The sequence below is a fragment of the Nicotiana tabacum genome, chromosome 17, assembly GCF_000715075.1.
Source record: "Nicotiana tabacum cultivar K326 chromosome 17, ASM71507v2, whole genome shotgun sequence".
Taxonomy (NCBI): Eukaryota; Viridiplantae; Streptophyta; class Magnoliopsida; order Solanales; family Solanaceae; genus Nicotiana; species Nicotiana tabacum.
The window spans coordinates 118811011-118835277 of NC_134096.1; the positions used below are offsets into that span (position 1 = coordinate 118811011).

A 24267-nucleotide genomic window follows, 5' to 3' on the forward strand; every position below is an offset into this window, starting at 1 on the left:
TGTTGGTGAATCAAGAATGTCAGATAACAAAAACAATAATGCAGAAGCAGGCGCAGCAGCTGCTGATGCTGCAGAATCGCACGAAGTTGCTGGTAGTAATCGCCCTGCATGTGCTTCATGTAAGCATCAAAGAAAGAAGTGTATAGAAGGAGAGTGCGTTATGTGGCGACACTTTCCAGCAAGCAAGATGGATGAATTTCTTGGGGTTCACAAGGTTTTTGGTATTTCCAATGTAACAAAGAAGATTAAAAGCTTAGATGATGTTGCTCAACGGGATGAAGCTATCAAATCCTTCTTCTGGGAAGCAAGGTTATGGCAGGTAGAAACGGAGTCACAATTTTAAATTTAATGAATTTATGCTTCTCACTATCTTGAAAATATGAGTCTCAACTTAATTACCATATATTTATAATCTTTATATGTATGTCTATTATTTATGACAAAGATGACCAGTTCAATTTTGAAATTATACTTGATGGGTTCAATCTTGACGGTTTTATGGTTCAATCGAAACTTTTGAGATTTTGAGTTCTGTTAAAATCTTGGTGGTTTTCATGTATATATAAATCTATATTAGGTGTCGAAAATACTGAGTTTAGTTAATCTACTAAATATAGGTTGCATCCGCTTAATTCTTCTGATTAATTAGTTTAACACTATATATACTTCCGCCTCTGATGGATGGAACGCAGGAGGATCCAGTTCATGGGCCGTTAGGGGAATACAAGAAGTTGGAACAACAGCTTAAAGAGCTTAAGGAGGAGGAACAAAGGAATAAAGAGCTACAAATTGTACAATTTCCACCCTCAGAGATAAGGTATTTGGATCAGATAGTGGCACAAAGACAAATCAGTACAATTTCCACGCTTAGTGATCAGGAAGATTATTTGTTGAACTCGATTTCCCCTAATTATAGTACACTTTTACAAGGACATGGGGTTTTTCCTAGCCATAATTATAATAATCCAATTGAACAAAGGCAAACTGGTTTAATCCCAAGACAAGGGTTTCAAGATCCCAGCATTATGCTACAAGACGGAAGAGGAGTTTCTCATCTGGCTAATTATAATGGTCATGTTCAATTACATCAACAAAGATGTTCATTTAACAATAATATAGATTTAGGGCAAGGAATTACTCGAGGAAGGAGAAGAAAGGAATGTAGCGATCATCAATTGGTGAGTCCAAGTTCTACTGCAGGTAGACATGTACGAGGAAGGGGAATTGGACCAATTAGTAGTGCAACTGGAATACGCGGTGCAATAATGCCAAGTAGTAGTTCTGCTTCTTTTGCTGATCAATGGACTGATAAGTTGAGAGATAGTACTGGTGGAGGACATTGTGAAGTAACAATTCCCTTGCCTTCTGCAGTACAAAATATTGCAGATGGAAGAAGTAACAGACAAGCTGAAGATTTTCAACATCAGTTCACTAACTATAACCACAGAAATTTACCAGGTAAATGTTCAACTTTAATATTACTACTATAAAACTACTACGTACTTTTTTCGTTTCTTATGAAGACAGAGGGGTTAGTAAAAGCTTTTATAACACCTCCGATAATTTAGCCATATATATCTAATTATTATTTTTTTGGATTCTTGAAGGGGAATCTAGTCAAAGTGACTTGGAGAGTATGGATGATTCAACCTCCAAGAGATTTTAGCACATTTTACATTTGTTTCTAAGGTAGAGGCTATTCAAACTCGATGGATTAAAAAGGTAGTTTCAATTTTATTCCATTATGATCCATTTCGTGTTATTCGTTAAAAGATAGAAAAGCAGATAAAAGTACAATGTAGTGTTTGCCTTTCTTACAGTATTATAACTCTCTAAATCTTGCTCTTTCCAATACGTATGCCTTTTAAACTTCAGAATGTTAGGACTACTTCAGATGTTAGAAATAATAGATAATAAGAAACACAGAAGAGATAACTGATTAAACTCATCAACACAAAAGAATTACAAACAGAACTGAAAGACAATAGAAGAAGGGGAGACGAGAGGAAAGGGATACAGAATTGCTCCAAAATCACATGTTGCTCATTTCAACCAGGTTTCCATTTAAAATCAGCCAGCCTTTAATTAGGCTGACTCGCCCAATTTCTGCGTCTATTAACCCATAGTCGTCGATCCAATCCCTTATATTAAAAATAGCCGGTGGAGCTATAATATAAGCATAATTTATGTATTATATAATCTATGTATATGACTAGAAAAAGTAAAAACAATTAATATGGTCGGCTATTTGTGTAAAGATCCCATGATTATACTCAGGCCCAAGGCCAATTTCTTGATACTCCAAGCCCATTTTCTGATTTGAGTCCATAACAGATTGCTATATACAAAAACTCCAACTAAAGTATTTCCTGATGATATGTACTTCTCGAATTGGTAACAACTACTTGCAATTGTGAATTGAATAATTCGACTTTCCTTTGGGGTTTTCGTAATTAGTTGGCTATTGTATTCATAAAATTATTGTCCTATAAAATGTCAAGATCGAATACACGTCATTCCAACTAATGAAAAGTAGTCATTTGAATGTCAGTTTCTAGAATTATTGTTCAAACCACGTGAAAATAAGAATGTTCTTCGTCCAAATTAATAATTACCATTACATATAGAACAAATGTGTAGCCCTGTCCATACGACAAGAAGGCAAAGCAAGGAGTGGTCAAAATTGGTACCTTATTTTTCTCTCGTTGATGATTCATGAACCTTGTTTATTAAATTATAGTCTTCATTAAAAGTCAAGTGCCAAAACAAAATGGATTGGAGATTATCCTTTATTGGCCCACTGAAAAGACCAAGGTAACCCTTACAAACTCAGTGAAGTCACATCAATTTTGGGTCTCTAGAACTCCAAACATGAGTCATCTACCTCATCTCTAGAACTCCAAACATTGGTCAACCTGATTATATTAATTGGAGGTTGAAGGAAGATGAACAGCGAATATGTGCCATTCTAATTGCAAAATTATCCTCTTTGTTATCAAGAGTATCTTATTTTATTAAATGATCACTTTGTCAAATTATAGTGTTCAACTAAACATCTTTCTATTCTTTATGTAGATTGACATGAAAAATTTTTTTTACTCTTACCATGTGCATGCACATTAAACCAATAAATGCACGAAATGTATTTATTTAAGACAATCTTTTTTCTCTCAACCTCGAAAAAAAGTAGACTTGAAAGGTCAACTGCGCAAACAGAGGCATCAATTCTGTGGAAAATTATAGTCTGATAATCCCTCTTCCTCAATCATATATCATTGTACATGCAAACAATTACCTAGGCTTGTAATATCAAGGAAAACAAGGGGGTAAACAGTGTCCACAATATTCTCACGAACGCACCAACTATTGAAAAAGACATGCACAAATTTTTCTCTTGTTTCCTCATATTTTCCTCTTCCTCCACGAAAGAAAATTCAACAGACCCCACAACTTTTCTAGTATTCCTCAAGTTAAATACCTGATCTCAACCTCATAATCCAAACTTCAGAAACATTTTTCAAAAGCCATAACCTTATATCCCTCTTAGCTATGGTTCCAGCTCCCCAAAGTGATTTGCCTCTTAATGAGAATGACTCACAAGAGATGGTACTATATGAAGTCCTCAATGAAGCTAGTGCCCTTACCATCCCATATTTACCCCAAAGAAACCAGCTTATTCCCAAAAATGTCCTTCGTCCATCACAGACCATAGGAAAGAAGTACAGAGGCGTAAGACGGAGACCATGGGGAAAATACGCTGCTGAAATTCGTGATTCGGCTAAACATGGTGCTAGAGTATGGCTAGGCACTTTTGAAACAGCCGAAGAAGCTGCCATAGCTTATGATAGAGCAGCCTTTAGAATGCGTGGTGCTAAGGCACTCCTCAATTTTCCGTCTGAAGTTGTCACAGCCTCTGCTTCAGTAGATAGATTACTACTACGTCCCCCAAGTTTGAGCTCAGATAGTTACACTAATTCCAACAATTCAAATTCTAGTTCAAATGAAGTTTCAAGTGGGTTGATTAATACATTTGAATCAAGAATTTCAACGGAATTTTCTCAAGATACTAAGACAGAGTATATGGAGAATTTCTTGGCACTTTGAACCAATTGCACGGTCGATGTTAAGTTGTACTAGGAGTTATAGTTTGTTCACACCTCGAGCATAATTTAGACGTGTTTGATTGTCTCCGTAATATATCTATCTAGTTGTGTTTTACTTTCACATTATATACTAGTCTTTCTTTTTATTTTCTTCTTGAATTGTTTACAACCATCATGCGCGCTTTAATCATGTAATTCATCTGTAAAAAGCTTGTATCAGATTTTATTAGCGCTTCGTTTACAAATTGTAATTTGCACATTCTGTTTACCACTTTTCTCAAGAACGCAAATCAAACGCACTATCATATGCGGGGTTGCCACAGAGAGGCTAAAGTGTTAGTCATTCTCTGACCAAGAATATAATGGACCGTCGAACATAATAGATTACTCATTACTCCCTCCCTTCCGATTTACGTGAACATGTTTGACTGCGCACGAATTTTAAAAAAAAAAAGAAGTATTTTAGAATTTGTGGTCCTAAACAAATCAAAAAGGGGCATAGAGTATTTGTGTGGTTATAAAAGTTTCTCATTAAGGGTGAAATTATAAATTTAAGCTAAATTGTTTCCAAATTTAGAAAGAAGTCATTCTTTTTGGAACAGACAAAAAATGAAAATAGGTTCACATAAAATAACGGAGGGAGTATTAATAAATTCATATAAAGACTTATTTATTCTCTTAATTAACTCAACGATCTTATAAAAAATTAGCTCAACGATCTTATAAAAAATTAGCTCAACGAAGGGAAACAGAACAGCAAGTTCCTTTTTAAGAATTGTCAAATAAATTCTAGCAATATCAAATTTAACCCAAAAAAATATACTCCATCCACGTTAGTTTATGTGGCACCATTCGAATTTTGAGAATCAATTAAATTGTTTTACTGTTATTTTTTCATGTCTTTTAAATATTTTTAAATTATTAACTATTAGCACTTATAACATTTTATGTAATTTCCAAATATGTAAATTTTATTTTCGAAGTCATAGTCAAAATTAAAAGAATTTGACTCTCAAACCCACACGTTTCCACATTATCTCATTTGACACTCCTAACAAATTCCAAAGTCCCATTTGCGATTAACACAGAACCTTATATGTAATTATGTATAGTGGAGAAGAAGATAAAATTTGCTTAGATCACTTTGCCAAGTGGTCAGCAGTCAAAAGACACACGATGATTGTGTTAAAATAAAGAAAGGATAGAGATTCAAGATCTGATTATTGACTATGTATATTATCCAAAGTTGACCCAGAGGCGGCTTAACAACAAGTTTATTTGGAGGCCCTTAAAAAACAATTTAATAGATATTTTTATTTAGAATCTATTTTCTTTTTTACTTTTTGAGATGCAGAGTTATTAATTATTTTCTATAATCGATTTCTTCTAATAATTCTTTTTTATTTGATTTTATATTTACAATCTATTTAATCTTCTTCTTCTTAGAGTTTAATACTATCACCTGGGTTAATTAGTGACTTATTCATCTAAAATACACTCCCCTATTTTTTCTAATTCAGTTTTTCTATTGTTTGCCAAAAATTTATCAAGGGCTTTTTTGGGGATTGTATTAAATTTTTAACTCTTCTCTTTAAATAACCATGAAATAAAAATAATAAATATAAGATAAAAAGATACGTTAGAATAAAAGAACTTGATTCAAGAAGTTTGAATACTTAATTCTAAATTTTGTATTGCTGCTTCAAAAACTTTCCGGATGCTTTAAATGTGAGAACGAATAGATAAATGAGACACAATAGTATCGAAAGTAGATTTTAACTATGTTGTTGAAGAAGCAACAAAATTGTAATATGGCCAAATTTTCATGACATAATATCCATTATAATAAATTTGTAGTTCATGACATTTGCCATGACATAATATCCATTATAACAAATTTGTGGATCATGACATTTGCCATGACATAATATTCATTATTAGGCCAAGGATTTCTTGCTATAAATAGAGGAGTTTCTCCTCATTTGTAAACACACCGATTCAAGAGTTTTTCACTCTTGTCTTTCTTTCTCCTCATTTATTTTATTATAGAGTATTTTATAAAAGAGTGAGTGTTGGGAAACACTTGTGTGAACCCTTTCTTTGGAGTGATCTTGTGAGGTTATTCTCTTGGGGTGTTTGAGATTAATTAGAGTATATACTCTAATTATGTAATCTTGTTGGTATAGTAAAATTGCTTCTCTCCGCTCGTGGACGTAAGTCACCTTGACCGAACCACGTTAAATTAGTGGCTTCTTTATCTTCTTTAATTGTCGTTATTATCAACTTGCATTGTCTTTGTTATTATCATTATAACGTTGTTTGGCTAAATTTCGCACTACTCGGTTTCCCGATCCTAACAAAAGTTTTGAATAACGAATAGTTAAAATTTTAGAGAAAGTAAGAAAGAATATAGGACAAAGTATGTAAATTGATGAAATATAAGAAAGAATATAAGACAAAGTATATAAATTAATGAAATATGTGAAATGAAAGATTGTGGCTCTTGCATAAACTAAGAAAGAGAATGTAAAGTTTTAACACCTTTCTTATTAAAGGTAAAGTGAAGTATAATTTCCTTATCAAATCCGTTCCTCATTAGTATGTTGTGATTTATAGAGTTATTCATATTTCCCTATTTTTAAGTCAAACGATCATTTATTCACAGAGCTAAAAAGTTGGCGTTCTTTTTATATGAAAAATCTAATTTTCTTCCGAATAGTACTCAATATTTTTCAAAAAAGAAAATAAACCTATTCTTTCCAAAAATGGGCCCCCAAATTTGGGGCCTAAAGCAATAGCTTTAGGTGCTTTATGGTTAAGCCGACACTGAGTTGACCCTGGACTCCGGTAGGTATCGGCCATATCAAAAAGAAAAAAAAGGGTAAAAGAGATAATTCTCCAATATTTTTATTTATGAAAAGAAGACCTATAATCTAATAGTATCGTTTTTTTTCAATTGTATTGGTGTTCTCTTTCCTTCCCCTCTACTTATACGTGCTCCTTCTGTAATAGAAAGAAATTAAAAATTCATATTTTTGTAATTATCAAAGGATCTTTACGGGAAAAAAAGGATAAATTTGTTAGTCCCGCCAATATTATTGTATTTGTAAATAATAATTCTGAAAAATATAAGTTATCGTAATAAAACAGTAATTAATTCGAGCTCACTGAATTCACAGTGCTTCCTTAAGGAATTTAATCCCCTCCTAGTACCCAAGGTTATGGATTATTTCCTCCCAGGATAGAACGAATCACACACTGGTATAGCAGTACTTCAAACCCCAGTGTTTCAGCGAACACAAAGTTCGGTAGCAAATCACACTTACCGTTGCTTTGTTTGAAGATGAACGACCCTCCACCCTCCATGGTGGAGCATGCACTAGCTTGTTTGTAGAGCAAGCACTTGGCCATGGTGGGAAGTGGGAAGAGCATTAGGCGGCTGCTATTGCAGCTGGTGGTCAATACACAGATTGGAACATATCCGTTACAAATGCGGATAATCTTACGTTAATATTTACTATTAACAATTAAATTTGGTCCAAAAAATTAATCAATCAATTGATCATTTGATCAAATTCAAATTCAAATCCGAAGCCGAAGTCGAGCCGAGCAGAGCGAGCGACGACGACGACGGCGCGAGGCTTGCTTTCTTCTTAACTCTTTAAGAGCTACAAGAAGAGCAATTATATATATACCCACCAAAAATCTTTTCCTCTTCCAATATGGGACAATGTCTCATTGTCAAGAGGGGAAACTTAAAATTTTACTCAAAAATTTTATTTTTTCCTCCATTTCCCATTCACCCTCATTTTAAGACTATTTCATCTTAAATAACAAAAACCTCAACAATCCCCCACATGAATGGGGAATGGCTATATCACGGAAGTATGCATGGAAAAACTGTGTGATTTGCAAGCAAGGATTAATCGCATCTGGATAAGTAGGTTTCCCTTTGAACTTTCCGTAGTGAACTTATGTCGGATATACTCGGTCAATCGGTAGATTTGATATCTTTGAACCGTCGATCTTTGGTGTATACCTAGACAACCATAAGTCACACAATCAACCCTTAACCGTCTTTGGTTCTCATTGTTGTGTTCGTTTCAGCCATGAACACCGCCTGGTTTCATAAGTGCGTAGAGAACTGGCCTTACAAAGTTCTCCTTGAAGCGGCTAACACTTTACACTTACATAGGTGATTCCTAAACGTGTCATCCTGTAGATACACTATTTGATATACCCCGTATCAAATTTAGAAATCATTAAAAAGCCTTAATGCTTTATCCTTGGTACTGAACATTGTCTCATCACGAGAACAGACTAAAATTTTATTTGACAATGTTGAACCGTCATTAATGACTTTGTTTGATCTCCTTGAACCTAGATCTTGGGATCTCCAGTCTTCTAAGTAGAGTTATCGCCATAATGACTTGTTCTCGGCCATAGCCCCATTCCCCTTGATATTTTCTCAACTACCTCTCTAGTTAGGCCTTTTGTATGCATATTGGTGCCAATGGTTTGGGCCAAAATGGAATGTCTTCCAAGAAATTCTGGAACCATTCAGCTTCTTCACCGGCTTTATCTAAGGCTATAAATTCAGCCTCCATTGTAGAGCGGGCAATACATGTTTGTTTGGATGACTTCCAAGATACCGCTCCTCCACCAATAGTGAATACATATCCACTCGTGGACTTAGAATCAGTTGAACCGGTGATCCAATTTGCATCACAGTATCCCTCAATCACCGCAGGGAATTTACTGTAGTGCAAGTCAAAGTTCTGGGTATGTTCTAAATATTTCAAAACTCGTTTCATTGCCATCCAATGAGATTGGCCTGGATTGCTCGTATATCGATTCAGTTTACTTATAGCACAAGCTATATCTGGTCGTGTACAATTCATGATATACATTAAGCATCCCAACACACGAGCATAATCTAATTGTGATATTCTTTGGCCTTTATTCTTTGCTAATGCAAGATTCACGTCAATTGGAGTCTTTGCAACTTTAAAGCCCAAGTGCTTGAATTTTTCAAGTACTGTCTTAATATAATGAGATTGTGACAATGCTAGACCTTGAGGAGTCTTATGGATCTTAATTCCCAGAATTAAATCAGCAACTCCCAAGTCTTTCATATCAAACTTGCTATTGAGCATACGCTTAGTAGCATTTATGTTGGCAATGTCATTACTTATTATCAGCATATCATCCACATATAGGCAAACAATGACTATGTGATTTAGAACATTTTTAATGTACACACATTTATCACATTCATTTATCTTAAAACCATTTGACAACATTGTTTGGTCAAATTTCGCATGCCATTGTTTGGATTCTTGTTTTTGTCCGTAAAGAGACTTAACAAGTCTACATACCTTCTTTTCTTTACCTGGAACCACAAACCCTTCAGGTTGTTTCATGTAAATTTCTTCCTCCAACTCTCCAGTTAAGAAGGCCGTCTTAACATCCATTTGATGAATTTCAAGACCATACACTGTAGCTAATGCTACTAACATCCGTATGGACGTAATTCTTGTAACTGGAGAGTATGTATCAAAGTAGTCTAGACCTTCTCGTTGTCTATACCCTTTGACTATGAGTCTTGCCTTGAATTTATCAATAGTGCCATCATCTTTGATTTTTCTCTTAAAAATCCATTTAGAACCCAAAGGTTTATTTCGAGGAGGAAGATCAACCAATTTTCATGTATGGTTATTCAATATGGATTTTATTTCACTATTAACTGCCTCTTTCTAAAACAATGATTCAGAAGAAGTCATAGCTTTTTTAAATGTTTGAGGCTCATTCTCCAATAAGAAAGTCACAAAATCTGGTCCAAATGAAGTAGACGGTCTTTGACGTTTACTACGTCTTGGATCCTCCTGATTATATGTACTTTCTTTTGTTTCTTCCCGAGGTCGTTTAGATCCTTCACCAAATAACTCACATTCCTTTTTATACGGATATATATTTTCAAAGAACTCAGCATTGTCTGATTCTATAACCGTATTATTATGAATGTCGGGATTTTCTGATTTATGAACCAGAAATCGAGTACCATCGTCAATAAAAGTTATGAAATACTTCTTTCCACCGCGAGATGGTATTGACTTCATGTCATAAATATCTGTGTGAATTAAGTCTAAAGGATTTGAATTCCTTTCAACTGACTTATAAAGATGTTTAACATACTTAGATTCCACACATGTTTGACATTTTTGATTTTTCGCATTCAAACTTAGGCAGTACTTCCAAGTTAATCATTTTCCGCAAGGTTTTATAATTGACATGACCCAAACGTACATGCCATAAATCTTTTGACTCAAGTAAGTAAGAAGAAGCTGAAATATTATTATTGTTTTCTACAACCATTACATTTAGATTGAAAAGGCCCTCGGTGAGGTAACCTTTTTATACAAATATTTCATTCTTACTTATGACAACCTTGCCAGACACAAAAATGCACTTAAAATCGTGCTTAACAAGAAGTCCAGTAGAGACTAAATTCTTTCTCATTTCGGGAACATGAAGGACATTGTTCAAAGTCATGACCTTGCCAGAAGTCATTTTCATAAATATCTTCCCATATCCTTCAACTTTTGCTGTTGAAGCATTTCCCATATAAACTGTCTCTCCGGGTCCAGCAGGAGCATAAGTAGCAAAAGCTTCTCTAACTGCACAAACATGGCGAGTGGCTCCAAAATCAAACCACCATTGTTTAGGATTTTCCACCAAGTTACATTCAGAAAGTATGGCACACAAGTTATCAACATAATCATGCTTTACTATCATGTTTGCTTGACCCATTTTCTTGTCTTTCTTCGGAGCACAACACTCCGTAGATTTGTGTCCGATTTTCCTACAGTTGTAGCAGTTTTCACTGAACCGCTTCTTGCTTGGGTTGTATTTCGGAACAGAAGCCTTCTTCCTCTTTTTGTTATCTTCAATAATATTTGCTCCCATTATTGTTGAATTTTCACGGCCTCTCCTTTCAGCAGCTTTATTGTCCTCTTCGATTTTCAACCGAACAATGAGATCTTCAAGGGACATTTCCTTTCGTTTGTGTTTCAAATAATTTTTGAAGTCCTTCCACAACGGAGGCAACTTCTCAATCATTGCTGCTACTTGGAATGCTTCATTGATGACAAGACCTTCAGCAAATAGATCATGAATAATCACTTGCAATTTCTAGACTTGGGTAATAATAGATTTGCTATCTACTATTTTGTAGTCCAAAAATTTTGCGGCAACAAATTTCTTCATCCCGGCATCTTCAGTTTTATATTTCTTTTCAAGCGCATTCCATAATTCTTTTGATGTCTCCACGCCACTGTATACATTATACAGATTATCATCCAGTCCGCTAAGAATATAATTCTTGCATAAAAAATCAGAATGCTTCCACGCTTCAATCATGACAAAGCGTTTATTCTCTGGAGTTTTATCTGGAAGATCAGGAACATCTTCCTTGATGAACTTCTGTAGACATAACGTAGTTAAGTAGAAGAACATCTTCTGCTGCCAGTGCTTGAAATCAATCCCGAAAAATTTTTCGGATTTTTCTGCCGGTGCCAACGCAGGTGTTCGGCTTGTCGATGCGTTGGCAGTCACCGTCGGAACAGCTTGGTTTTCGCTTTCAGTTGTCATTTTTTCTGTAAAAGAATGACACAAACAAACGTTTAATAAACATTTTCAAACTGGAGTAAAAATCACATAGATTTTAATCTCCAACAAAATGCCACGAAGGCTTTACTCTCCAAAACGGGAGTACACAAAACCACAAAGGTTTTAGTTTGCAGAATAATAAGAATAACACAAATACAGAAATAAATATTAAATTCCTTAAGATTGTTAGTCCCGCCAATATTGCTGTATTTGTAAATAATAATTCTAGAAAATATAAGTTATCGTAATGAAACAGTAATTAATTCGAGCCCACTGAATTCACAGTGTTTCCTTAAGGAATTTAATCACCTCCTAATACCCAAGGTTATGGATTATTTCTTCCCAAGATAGAACGAATCACACACTGGTGTAGCGGTACTTCAAACCCCAGTGTTTCAGCGAACACAAAGTTCGGTAGCAAATCACACTTACAGTTGCTTTGTTTGAAGTTAAATCAATGCAGAACAAAGGAGTAGAAACTCAGAAAATCGTATGGAAATGGTGAGAGAAAGGAGTGCAATGTATAGCCAAAGTTGAGCGTTTTCAGTTTGGTGTATCTTTCTTCAACAGCTGCTGCACATATTTATAGCAGTCAGCTTTGAAGATGAACAACCCTCCACCCTCCATGGTGGAGCATGCACTAGTTTATTTGTGGAGCAAGCACTTGGCCATAGTGGGAAGTGGGAAGAGCATTAGGAGGCTGCTATTGCTGCTGGTGGTCAATACACAGATTAAAACATATCCGTTATAAATGCGGATAATCTTACGTTAATATTTACTATTAACAAATAAATTTGGTCCAAAAAATTAATCAATCAATCATTTGACCAAATCCAAATCCGAAGCCGAAGCCGAGCCGAGCAGAGTGAGCGACGACAACGACGACGACGGCGCGAGGCTTGCTTTCTTCTTAACTCTTTAAGAGCTACAAGAAGAGCAATTATATATATACCCACCAAAAATCTTTTTCTCTTCTAATATGGGACAATGTCTCATTGTCAAGCGGAAGAAACTTAAAATTAACTTGGCCATGGTGGGAAGTGGGAAGAGCATTAGGCGGCTGCTATTGCAGCTGGTGGTCAATACACGGATTGAAACATATCCGTTATAAATGCGGATAATCTTAGCCGAAGCCGAAGTCGAAGCCGAAGCCGAGCCGAGCCGAGCAGAGCGAGCGAGCGACGACGACGGCGCGAGGCTTGCTTTCTTCTTAACTCTTTAAGAGTTACAAGAAGAGCAATTATATATATACCCACCAAAAATCTTTTCCTCTTCCAATATGAGACAATGTCTCATTGTCAAGAGGGGAAAACTTAAAATTTTACTCAAGCACTTGGCCATGGTGGGAAGTGGGAAGTGCATTAGGCGGCTGCTATTACAGCTGGTGGTCAATACACGGATTGGAATATATCCGTTACAAATGCGGATAATCTTACGTTAATATTTACTATTAATAAATAAATTTGGTCCAAAAAATTAATCAATCAATCATTTGACCGAAGCCGAAGCCGAGCAGAGCAGAGCGAGCGAGCGACGACGACGGCGCGAGGCTTGCTTTCTTCTTAACTCTTTAAGAGTTACAAGAAGAGCAATTATATATATACCCACCAAAAATCTTTTCCTCTTCCAATATGAGACAATGTCTCATTATCAAGAGGGGGAAGCTTGTTTGTGGAGCAAGCACTTGGCCATGGTGGGAAGAGCATTAGGCGGCTGCTATTGCAGCTGGTGGTCAATACACGGATTGGAACATATCCGTTACAAATACGGATAATCTTACGTTAATATTTACTATTAACAAATAAATTTGGTCCAAAAAATTAATCAATCAATCATTTGACCGAAGCCGAAGCCGAGCCGAGCAGAGCGAGCGACGACGACGCGAGGCTTGCTTTCTTCTTAACTCTTTAAGAGCTACAAGAAGAGCAATTATATATATACCCACCAAAAATCTTTTCCTTTTCCAATATGGGACAATGTCTCATTGTCAAGAGGGAAAAACTTAAAATTTTACTCAAAAATTTTATTTTTCCCTCCATTTCTCATTCACCCTCATTTTAAGACTATTTCATCTTAAATTACAAAACCTCAACAAAATTAAAATCTCCAAAGCCATCTTTACGTATATTATAAACGAGCATAACTTTTGAAAAAGCAAAAGTAATTTTATAAGCACACCTTGATGACTTTTTGTTTATAAACTACCCGAGAGCTATAGAAATTCAAAATGGACCATTTGATAAACTTTTGTCACACGTTTACCGCAAAGAGAAGTAATTATAAAGTACTCCCTCCGTTTCAAATTAGACGAGGTACTTTCCTTTTGTGTCTGTTCCAAAATAAATGACATATTTTTAAATTTGGAAATATTTCAATTTTAAACTCTTCATTTTACATATTTTATCCTTAATGAGAAGCTTTTATAAGCACACAAAAGTCATGGCCCTACTAAACTTTTACCCCTTAAGCTTTTAAGACCACAAATTTCAAAAAATTTCTTTTTATTTCTTAAAGTATGTGCGGAGTCAAGCTACCTCATCTAAATTGAAACAACACGGATCAAGGCACGTAATATAAAATATTTCGGTTGTCTTCCCGTCTAGAAAAGCATTATACGTAATCAGTGAACTCTGCAATATTTGTCTAGACTAGATAGATCTACGTAACTTCTAGAAAATGATTCATTTTTTTCAAGAATGGTTGGTTAGCCAAACCTCTGTCTTAGCTCTTGAGAAGAAATGTTCTCTGGTTAGAAATTAGTTTTTCTTTTTTTTGGTGGACTACATACATTCTAGGAAACTTAGTTTTATTTCTGTGAGATAAAAGAAATCGGAAGGAAAGACTACATAAGCAGTCAAACTACTACTAACCGCCAATTCTCTTCAACCACTCAATAGTGACTTCAGAAACTTTTCCAGCTTTCGTCGTTTGCTAATTATGCAACTAAGACGATAATTAGAAAACATACAGAAGTTATAATTTTGCAACTCAATATTCATGAAATAAAGAGGCGATAACTAAAATCATGTGGCATGCATACAGTATAAATTTGTATAAACAAAGTATGAATCATCCAATAAATTCCTATACATAATATCCAAGAATATCATTTTAACTTAGCTAGGTGCCTTATGCCCCTATCTTCCCTAATTGTATGTCTACAACTTAAAATTTAATTATTCAATCACAAAGAGGATAATAAACTGTCCAAATAATCACTTCCAAGATCTTCAAACTCTAGGATGTCCAAGTCACTCTGATCAAGATCCTCCTCCCAACTTCTCATAATTTTCTTTTGTAGAGGTAATTGATTAATTACATCTAAATCTTCAAACATGCTCCAATCTCTGGACACCCTTTTCCTTGAATTTGAAATAGACTGATCATCCCAGCCAAGATATGCACCTCCTATTTGTGAAGCTGATGGTGGAAAAGTCCATTTTTGTTCAGGAACAGATATTCCCATGGCTTGAGCAACAGTTTCAAGGGGGAAGTTTAAGTAGGCCTTAGGACCTCTTATTCTCAAAGCTGCTTTATCATAAGCCATGGCTGCTTCTTCAGCAGTATTAAAAGTTCCTAGCCAAACCCTAGCTCCTTTTCTTGATGAATCCCTTATCTCCGCCGCGTATTTTCCCCATGGCCTCCTTCTTACCCCTCTATAATGCCTTGTTACAACCATCTTCTTCTTCTCTTTTTTGACATCTTCATTTTTGCTTGTTGATGTATCATTTGAATGTATTTTGTCATTAGGAGGAAGAATTCCATTAAGAAGCTCTTCCCAAGTTTCAGCTCCCATTGATATCCATCTTCCTAAGCTTGGCAACCTTTCAAGACTTGGTAGTTCTTCCCATTTTTCAGGAAATAATTCATTTGTCTCACTTTGAGCCTTTTCATTAGCTTCATTCTTGGATATGAAGTTTGCCCAAACATTCTCTAAAATCTCTTCACATGCCACTTCTTGTTGTTGGTTCTTTTCCACATGAGTCATCTTTAAAGAATATTTCATATGAATAATATTGTAGAAAATTACTTGAGGACTATTTATAAGAGAGTCTATCTTTTGTGCTGGCTTCTTGTTTGGTGATGACTCGGAAATAACAGCTCAGCTAATGGTTTTAATTCGATTGATGAATTGGAAGCCAGTAGGACGCTTGTACTACAAACTATGACTAAGCTAAATTCAAGGATGATTACCAGAATTTAGACACGAAGAAAGGTGTTTACTTTAGTGTTTTTAATATTTTCTTGTTGAATGCTTTGATTATAACTAATCATTTTGTGTTGTTTGCTGAAAAAGCTATTTTTTAAATATTTTTTTAATCCATCCATACTAAATGATTAATGAGATAAGAAGCAGGTGAAGAGTATGAAAAGGCTTGTTCAAGTCTCATTGTTTTGCTTTCTCGTCACTAGTTCCTTGAACTGCGACGTTTTTGAGTTTTTCATTGACATCGCAATATAAGGCTACATAATCCAATTTCCTTAAACTTCTTAGTTAAGGAACGAATGTTCACATTGAACCTCTAATATGTTTTCAGAAAGCCCAAAAAAAAAAAAATAGTTACACTAAAAAGAGCCTGACACAGGTAACATAAGCTAATTAATGTACTTAATTTAGCTAAGATACGGCGAACTAATTAAAGATCCTGTACGACCAAACAGTTCGTGATTCACTATTTGCCTGAAAGTAGAAACAAGTTACTCCTAACATTTAATTTTGGCATTCCCACAAAGAAAAAGAAACATCACGACGAGAACTTTTTTTGTTTTTAAAGATTCTTTTCTAAAAATATTATTTGCATTTAGTGTGATTTAGCTTCACATTACGAGGTGGTTATTTCCTCGTGTATCTACTGGACCGCCAGTGCAATCCTGAAAGCTGAAGCAGGTAATTTGGAGAATGAAAGAACAAGAACGTCATCTTTTACTTGCAAAAATTGATCTAGTTTTTGTTCGATTTAGATAGAAAAGAACAACGAATGAATCAGAAAGACAACTATATAGTTTAGTAAATTTGGATCAAATGAAAGAGACCAGTTCCAAAAGAACATAAAAGATAAAACATAGCCTAGCTAGCTAGGCACACCTTTGCTTTACTTATTTTCCTGCTAAAACCTGAGCATGTACACAATTTAGTAAAAATAAAATAAAAGAAGAAGAGTTTTTTTTTTCTTTCAATTGAAGGATGAAAATACGCATGATAAGAGAAAGTTTCCACTTTTCCATTTTGTTTTATTTTTTCCCTCAATTTTCTCTTCCTCTCTTGCCCTGGAAGAACTACAGATACCTTTGACATTTGTTTAAGTTGTTGGCTTGTCAAGGTTTTTCTTGTGTATGGGCAGAAAAACCATTTCTTGCGAAATACTCCTCAAATAAGTGACCAAAACACTATTTGGTTTAGTGTAATTAAAAAAAAGTTTCTTTTGAAAGTTTATTCGCTATTGCTTTCCTATAGCTTTAAAAGGTTAAAGGCACAGTTCTTTAAAACAATTCCGCTCAATGTATTAAAATTCTAAATATTTCTCTCTTTGTAAGATTTTGAGCTTGTTTTAATTGACTATATAGCTGATAAGCATCAAATGATAGAAAAGTATATTTAAGAATTGAAACTAATTAATTGTACAAATTATAAGCAAGTACTACTATGTTAAAATAATTAAAGTATTAAAATTGATAATAAGTGGTAAAGTAGAGTAAACTTACCCAGGCAAACACCCTCTTTAATCATTTCCGGTACCACAAATCCCATAATCTTTTCATTATTCCATTTCCACAGCACACATGTTGATTTCGGTTTTTCATAAAGAAACAAAAATTCTTTAACGACAACGATCAATATCTTTTAATTGATCCTAGTTGGCCATAATCTCATCGATCGTATCACTAAGATACACTTAAAAGAATGTTGATAATTAGATTCATTTTCTTTTTCTATTCATAGCCCATGTGCACCATTTCTTGATTTTCTCTCAACTATGTAAACAAATTAGTGTGTGTGGATGGGGGGTAAAACATTTTTTTCCAGGGCAAGAGCGCAAATGCAAGAGAAGGCATCCCACATTTCCTTTTTTTTTCTTTTTTTTTTCTTTTCTTAATTAACTTTCTCTTACTCTAATAATATATTTTTTTCTAAAAGTAAATCTTAGACCATCTTCTTCTGATTTGTGCATGTTATAATTACCAAACAACATGCTATTTAATTGCTCTACATATTGTTCTTTTAAAAAAAATGTTTTTATTTGTATTTTTACTCTCCAATATAGTAGTTAAGATGTTATTGGATATCGTGGAAAGGACTTTACTCTCTTTTCCTCTCTTTCCCTATTTAAAAAAATTGAACTAAAGAGATACCTTTGACATTTGTTTGAGTTGCTGGCTTATGAAGATTTTTCTTGTGTATGGGAAGAAAAGCCATTTCTTGCGAAATACTTCTCAAATGAGTGACTCAAAAACTAATTGTAGTGGGAAACGGACTCTTTAAGTTTATTCCTATTGTTTTTTCCATGGTTTTAAAAGTTTAAAGGGACTGTTCCTTCTCTAGTTATATTTCATTTTTAAAGATTTTGTCATATATTCCATAAAAAATTTCATTGTTCCACTTCCCACTTATGCAATATGCAGCAACATGGACTCCCCAATAATCACTGCAACACGGGTCATTATTGGATATCGTTAGGATACGCAAATAGGGGTGAAATAGAGCCCGTTTGGATTAGCTGATTTGGAGTAGCTGATAAGCATTAGGTGCTGAAAAATACTTTTAAGTGTTGAAACTGATTTAATAAATAAGCAGTTATGTGTTTGGATACAAGTGCTGAAATTGATAATAAGCTGCTGCAATATTTGATAAAAAAGTGCTGATAAGCTCTTTTTCTATTAAAATGACTTAAATAACCTTAGAATTGTTTACACTTATAAGGGCGTAATTTCTTCGAAATTTTAGATTCTAGATCGATTCAAATACAAAATATTCTATTTGTCATTTTATTTTAAATACAAATGTGCTTAGATAAGATAATTTTTATGATAAGCATATAATCATAAGTTATAATAATTAATAAATTGATAAAAGTTTCTCACTAAAAAATAAACCTAAATAGGACAAAATATTTGAAGAGAAACAAACATTGTGTTCATCACCACAACACTTAGAAAGCAATACACCAAAAAATTAATATGTCCTCATTTATTACATACAGTTCAAAGATTAATACACAATTACATTGATACAAATATGCAAAGGAATAGATGAATCTTAAATAGTCAATGAGAATTGCAGACTTGAAATGGTGGTGGTGGTGTGGGAGGGAGGGGGGGGGGAAGTAGTCAATGAGAATTGCAGAATATATTTCCATTGGACAATGCTGTGCACAATTACTATGGATGTCTCATCAATTGGGTGACTATGAACTATTTTTTATACCTATTCAAATATTTTGTGATAACTCTAGTGCTATACGTCTCTCAAAGAATCATGTGCATCATTCTAGGGCTAAGCATATAGATATTAAACATCATTTCATTAGAGATTATGTCCTTAAGGGAGATATAGAATTATCATTTGTTGGCACCACTGATCAATTAGCAGACATTTTTAATAAGCCTTTACTTGAAGATAGATTTTGCTCCCTAAGAGAACTACTTGGCATTATTTCGCTTGATCATAAAAATTAGGACCTGTGTGTTAATTTTAATTCTTGTGTGTCTAATGTTTTCAGTTTTATTTTTTCTGTAAGTACGCATTAATTAAGCGCCTCCGATTTCCCTCTGTTTTCCCATCAGTAACAGCTTTCAAGAACGAAAAATCAATCATCATAACCGTTCACTAACACCCTTTCATTTCCTTTCCTTTCCTATACTCAACCGTCAAAACCTTTTCTTTTTAATCATCTGAACCATCCTTTCTTGTCTTCATTGTTCTTATCGCCCAGAAACCCTTCTTCAAAATCTTCCAATGGCTAAACACTCCAAGAATCCATCCGTCTTCACAAGAAAAAGTACTCGTTCTAAGGGGAAACCCTCTTCTCAGCCTCCAGAACAAGTATACCTAGGGTCTGACCACTCAAAAGGGTTTGTCTCTTCTCAGGCAGAACCATCTGACCACTCTCACCGAATAAGAGAAAAAGCTCTTGGCAAAAGGCCCATGGAAGACCCCCTTGAATCTTTTATCCCCAAGAAATCCAAAGTAGACCTCTCGAGTTCTCTAGAGTCCGACCTTAATTTCTGGGATACCCCAAATAGGTGCTTCTTTGTTGCTCTCAAAGACAAGCTCATTGCTCATGGTAGAGTAATCGATCTTGATGACATGGAGGCCCTCAATTTTAAGGTAAAGGATTTGTTTGTTTTTCAAGGATGGTCTATATTCCTCTTTGTACCCCCTCCCAAAGTTTATGAACCTTTAGTGAGGATGTTTTATGCCAATCTTCATTCCAGCAAGCCTGATAAGTTAGAATCCCTAGTTCTAGGAAAACGCATTGTCCTTGATTATGCCATGTTTGACTCAATTTTTCAGTGTAAGTGCTCTGGCTTTCCCATGCTTTTCAAAAATACTTGGCCTGATGACTTTGAAATCTCTTTTGATCAAGCAAAATGTTGTATAGATGAGTGTCCATCTGATTTCCTTCCTAACCAGTTAGGTCCCAGCGATGTTAGTTTTGAAACTCGAGTTCTGGCCCACATTGTTGCAACTACCCTTCTTCCCCGCACTGGCTCATTCTCCATCTTCTCTCAATGAGACACCTTTCTTGTCTACTGTCTTGTGACCAAACTTAAGGTTAAACTGTCCTCATGGGTCATAAACTTCATAATTGAAAGTGCTGATGACCCCACCAGTCTACCTTATGGTATGTCTATCACCCATATCTTAGAAGCCCCCAACATCTCTATCTCAGAATACCCCTTTGTTTCTATTTCAAAGTCCTAACACTCTAGAGCCTTTGCCAGTATGGGGTATGTGTATGTTAAGGGTTCTTGGGTGAAGAAACAGGAGGGTGAAGTCAAGAATATTCAGCCTGATTCTAAGATCAAAGCCTGTGTTTCCCATCATAGTGTAAGTGATCCTGATCTTGTAGAAAAATTGACTGTTATTGACAACAAGCTGACCATCATTAAGGACCTTCTTGCTGCAACTCAATCATCGGTTGGGGACGTCCATGCCATCTCCAAAGAGACTGGGTCCGTTGTTTAAAAGATAAGGGTTAAAATTCTCAAACTTGTAGAAAACACAGTCAAAGCCTTCAAGGAAGTACATGACAGGATTGATGGGGTGACAGTTTCAGCTAATGCTAGCTTGGAGCGTCTAAAGGAGGCGATTTGCAACACTCTCACTTATTTCTTGCGTCGTTAGTTGTGGATGTTTCAGACAAACTTTTGCCATTTTGTTGTTTTGGACTGGATAACCAGTCGCTGGATATTTTCTTTACTTTTGCTAAACTCTGCATGTCTATAATTTGCAAATATTTGCCTATGATGTGCCTGTCTCTGTTTAATTTCAATTGTACATATGCATTTCCCCTCTTTGATGATGACACTAAGGGGAGAAAAGATAGTCATAAATTGCAGGACAAATAGCAGCACTTGTTGAGGGGGAGTTGACAGAAGCATATGCAACACGTGTCGAGGGGCAGTCGACTGAAGTACATGCAACACTTGTTGAGGGGGAGTTGACTACAGCAGAGCAAGGCGACAGGTGTGTGTGTTTATATATATATATATATATATATATATATATATATATATATATATATATATATATATATATTATTTTTGTCATCATAAAAAAGGGGGAGATTGTTAAATATGAGTTTCATTTGGTGCAGGATCACAAGGAATAAAATAAAGAAATCAAGATTCCCTATCATTCAAGCATGGACTAAGGAAATAATCTATCAACGGAAGCAAAGGAAAGGAAAAGTACAATGATTAGCTATAAAAATGGAAGAAGCAGCGAAAATCCGGAAGAAAAATCAATCAATGATTTGATAGATGATTGATGGAAGCTAGTATAGGAAGATCCCAAAATCAAAGGAAAACAAGAGGATAAAGCCCTACACTTGAGATCGTTAAAGCCCGAAATCAGGGTATCCATCATCAATCACTCGAGTAACGGAAAAATCTGCCCAACGGAAGAAAAGCCTGTCAAGGCCACTAGTCAATGAAGATCAACGAAAACCTGACCTTATTCTTGGAAAGAATCAATCTGTTATTCCGTTCAAGGATCAGTTCCCTTGGGTTTGTAATCTCTCAAGACTTGCATCAATCAAGAGTCAAGAGGGCCTCTTGAAGTATATATACATCTATTTCAGGCTTGAATCAAATGTACTTTGAACGAACTATTATCACTCTTTTTGTTCTATTCCAAACAAGCATTGTATTTCTTTTTAGATCTGCTGTGCAATTAGTGAGAGAAGAAAAAGAGATAAACACTGGTGAGGCATTGTATCAAAAAGAAAAAGGTGACATAGAGACTAAGTTGTTGGTGTAAGGCTACATCAACCATCTTGTACTCGAGAAACTTCAAATACTAAAAGAGATCACCCCTGCAACCCAAGGGGACCAGATGTAGGAGTCACATTAAATCTGAACCAGTATAAAAATCCTGGTGTCTTTATTTCCTGCACTTTATTTATGCATTATTATTATTATTATTATTATTATTATTATTATTATTCTGTTGTTATCTCTAGTCGACTACTTGGTAAACTAGTCAACTACTTAGAGTACTGAAAATAAAAATTAACAATTCACCCCTCTCTTGTACTTTCAATTAGTATCAGAGCTAGTCTCACACTTTTTGCTTAATAGCTTGTGAGAAAAGATCATGGCAAATCAAATAACTATTGGAGCACTCTTTCAATAAGCAACGTCGCAAGTCAGACCAACATATTTCAATGGACAACACTTTTCTCACTGGAAAATGCGAATGGAAATATATGCAAAATCCTATGATGTCAAAGTATGGCGTGTTATCAAAAAGGGTAATTTTCCACTACTAGCAACAGCTCAACTACCCACTGATCCGGAAGATATAGATGAATACACAGATGAGCAAATGACAGTTGTTCAGGTCAATGCTAAGGCACAAAATTTACTCTATAATGTTATAAGTGGAGAGGAGTATGAGAAAATCTCAAGTTGTGACATAACCAAAGAAATATGGGATAAACTGAAAGTTACTTATGAAAAAACTAGCAAGGTGAAAGAAACTCACATAAACATGTTGGTTCATGATTATGAACTCTTTCAGATGAAATAAGAAGAATCCATTGAGGAAATATTTGCAAGGTTCAGCAAAATCATTGGCGATCTAAAAGTCTTTGGTAAACCCTACTCAATTGGTGATCAAAAATTTCTAAGGAGTCTACCTACCACTTGGCAGACAAAAGTAGTTGCACTCAAATCTCAAGATCTAAATAAACTTTCATATGATGAACTACAAGGAGATCTTATAGCATTTGAGAAAACACATCTCAAGAAAATAAACCACGAAGAAAAGAAGAAAGCAATTGCTTTCAAAGCTATAACTGAAAGACCTGAAAATGATATTGATGACGACCCAGAAGCTCTTAAAGAGGAGATTTCTATGGTATCGAGAAACATGGATGGTTTAATGAGACGGTATAGAAACACAAGAAGGGGAAGGATGTCATCCAGACGAACTAGGCAATACAATGAACAAGACAAGAATGATGGGAAATGATATCAATGCGGAAGGTACAAGCATGTTCAAGCTGAATGTCCTGAACTTAAAAGAAAAGCCTCCAGGGGATTCAACAAAAACAAATCTTTCAGAAGCTGGAGTGATGGAGGCAGCTCAAAAGAAATAGCAAACCCGCGTTTCATGACAATTCTAGAAAATGACATGAACAAATACTCTCGATGCTGGACTGATGAAGACACATCAGATGATGAAAGCAAAGAAAATACGGAAAATTATTTCATGGAACGTGGTGAAACAAGCGAGGTAAGATCCTATAACTATGATACATGTAATGAATTGCAGGATATTCTTGATCTCACTCTAAAGGAGTCTTAAAAGATGTTGAATGAATTGAGAAGACTCAATAGGAAAAAGAAGGACCGGGAACTCAAACGTAAAGTATGTGGAATCGAAAAGGATGTACTTCAAGATGAGGTCCAGGAATTGCAAATGCAATTGAATGGCATGCGTAAATCCACCAGTCATAGTTCTGTCAAGTCCAACTAGGCGACTTACAAGTCAACTAGAAAAGGGCCGGCTAGAACTGAATCCACAAGTACTAACACAAGTGATAGATAAAAAAACTAAATCAATCAATGTGTGTCACTACTGTAACAAAGTTGGACATAATTACTCTTTTTTGTAGATTTTGTAAGTCTAATGTTTCAGGATGGATTTGGAAACCCAAAGACAAATCTAATTCCAGTAAAACTAACTCGCATGGACCCAAGAAAGCTTGGGTACCTAAAAGAAAGTGATAATTTTAGTTTGCAGGAACACCACAGAAAGAGACGCAAA

The 24267-nt window shown here is 35.1% G+C and overlaps 2 protein-coding genes across 2 annotated transcripts; one reads left to right on the forward strand and one right to left on the reverse strand.

The window, feature by feature from the left end:
* The first annotated feature begins 3382 nt into the window (after window positions 1-3382).
* Window positions 3383-4224, forward strand: LOC107793963 (pathogenesis-related genes transcriptional activator PTI5-like). Its single transcript, XM_016616412.2, has one exon. It carries the CDS (start codon window positions 3550-3552, stop codon window positions 4102-4104), a length of 555 nt encoding a protein of 184 aa, XP_016471898.1. The 5' UTR covers window positions 3383-3549; the 3' UTR covers window positions 4105-4224.
* Window positions 4225-14786: 10562 nt separating this feature from the next.
* Window positions 14787-15988, reverse strand: LOC107784639 (ethylene-responsive transcription factor ERF091-like). Its single transcript, XM_016605799.2, has one exon. The coding sequence runs from the start codon at window positions 15775-15777 to the stop codon at window positions 14956-14958; it is 822 nt and encodes a 273-aa protein (XP_016461285.1). The 5' UTR covers window positions 15778-15988; the 3' UTR covers window positions 14787-14955.
* Between the last annotated feature and the right edge of the window lie 8279 nt (window positions 15989-24267).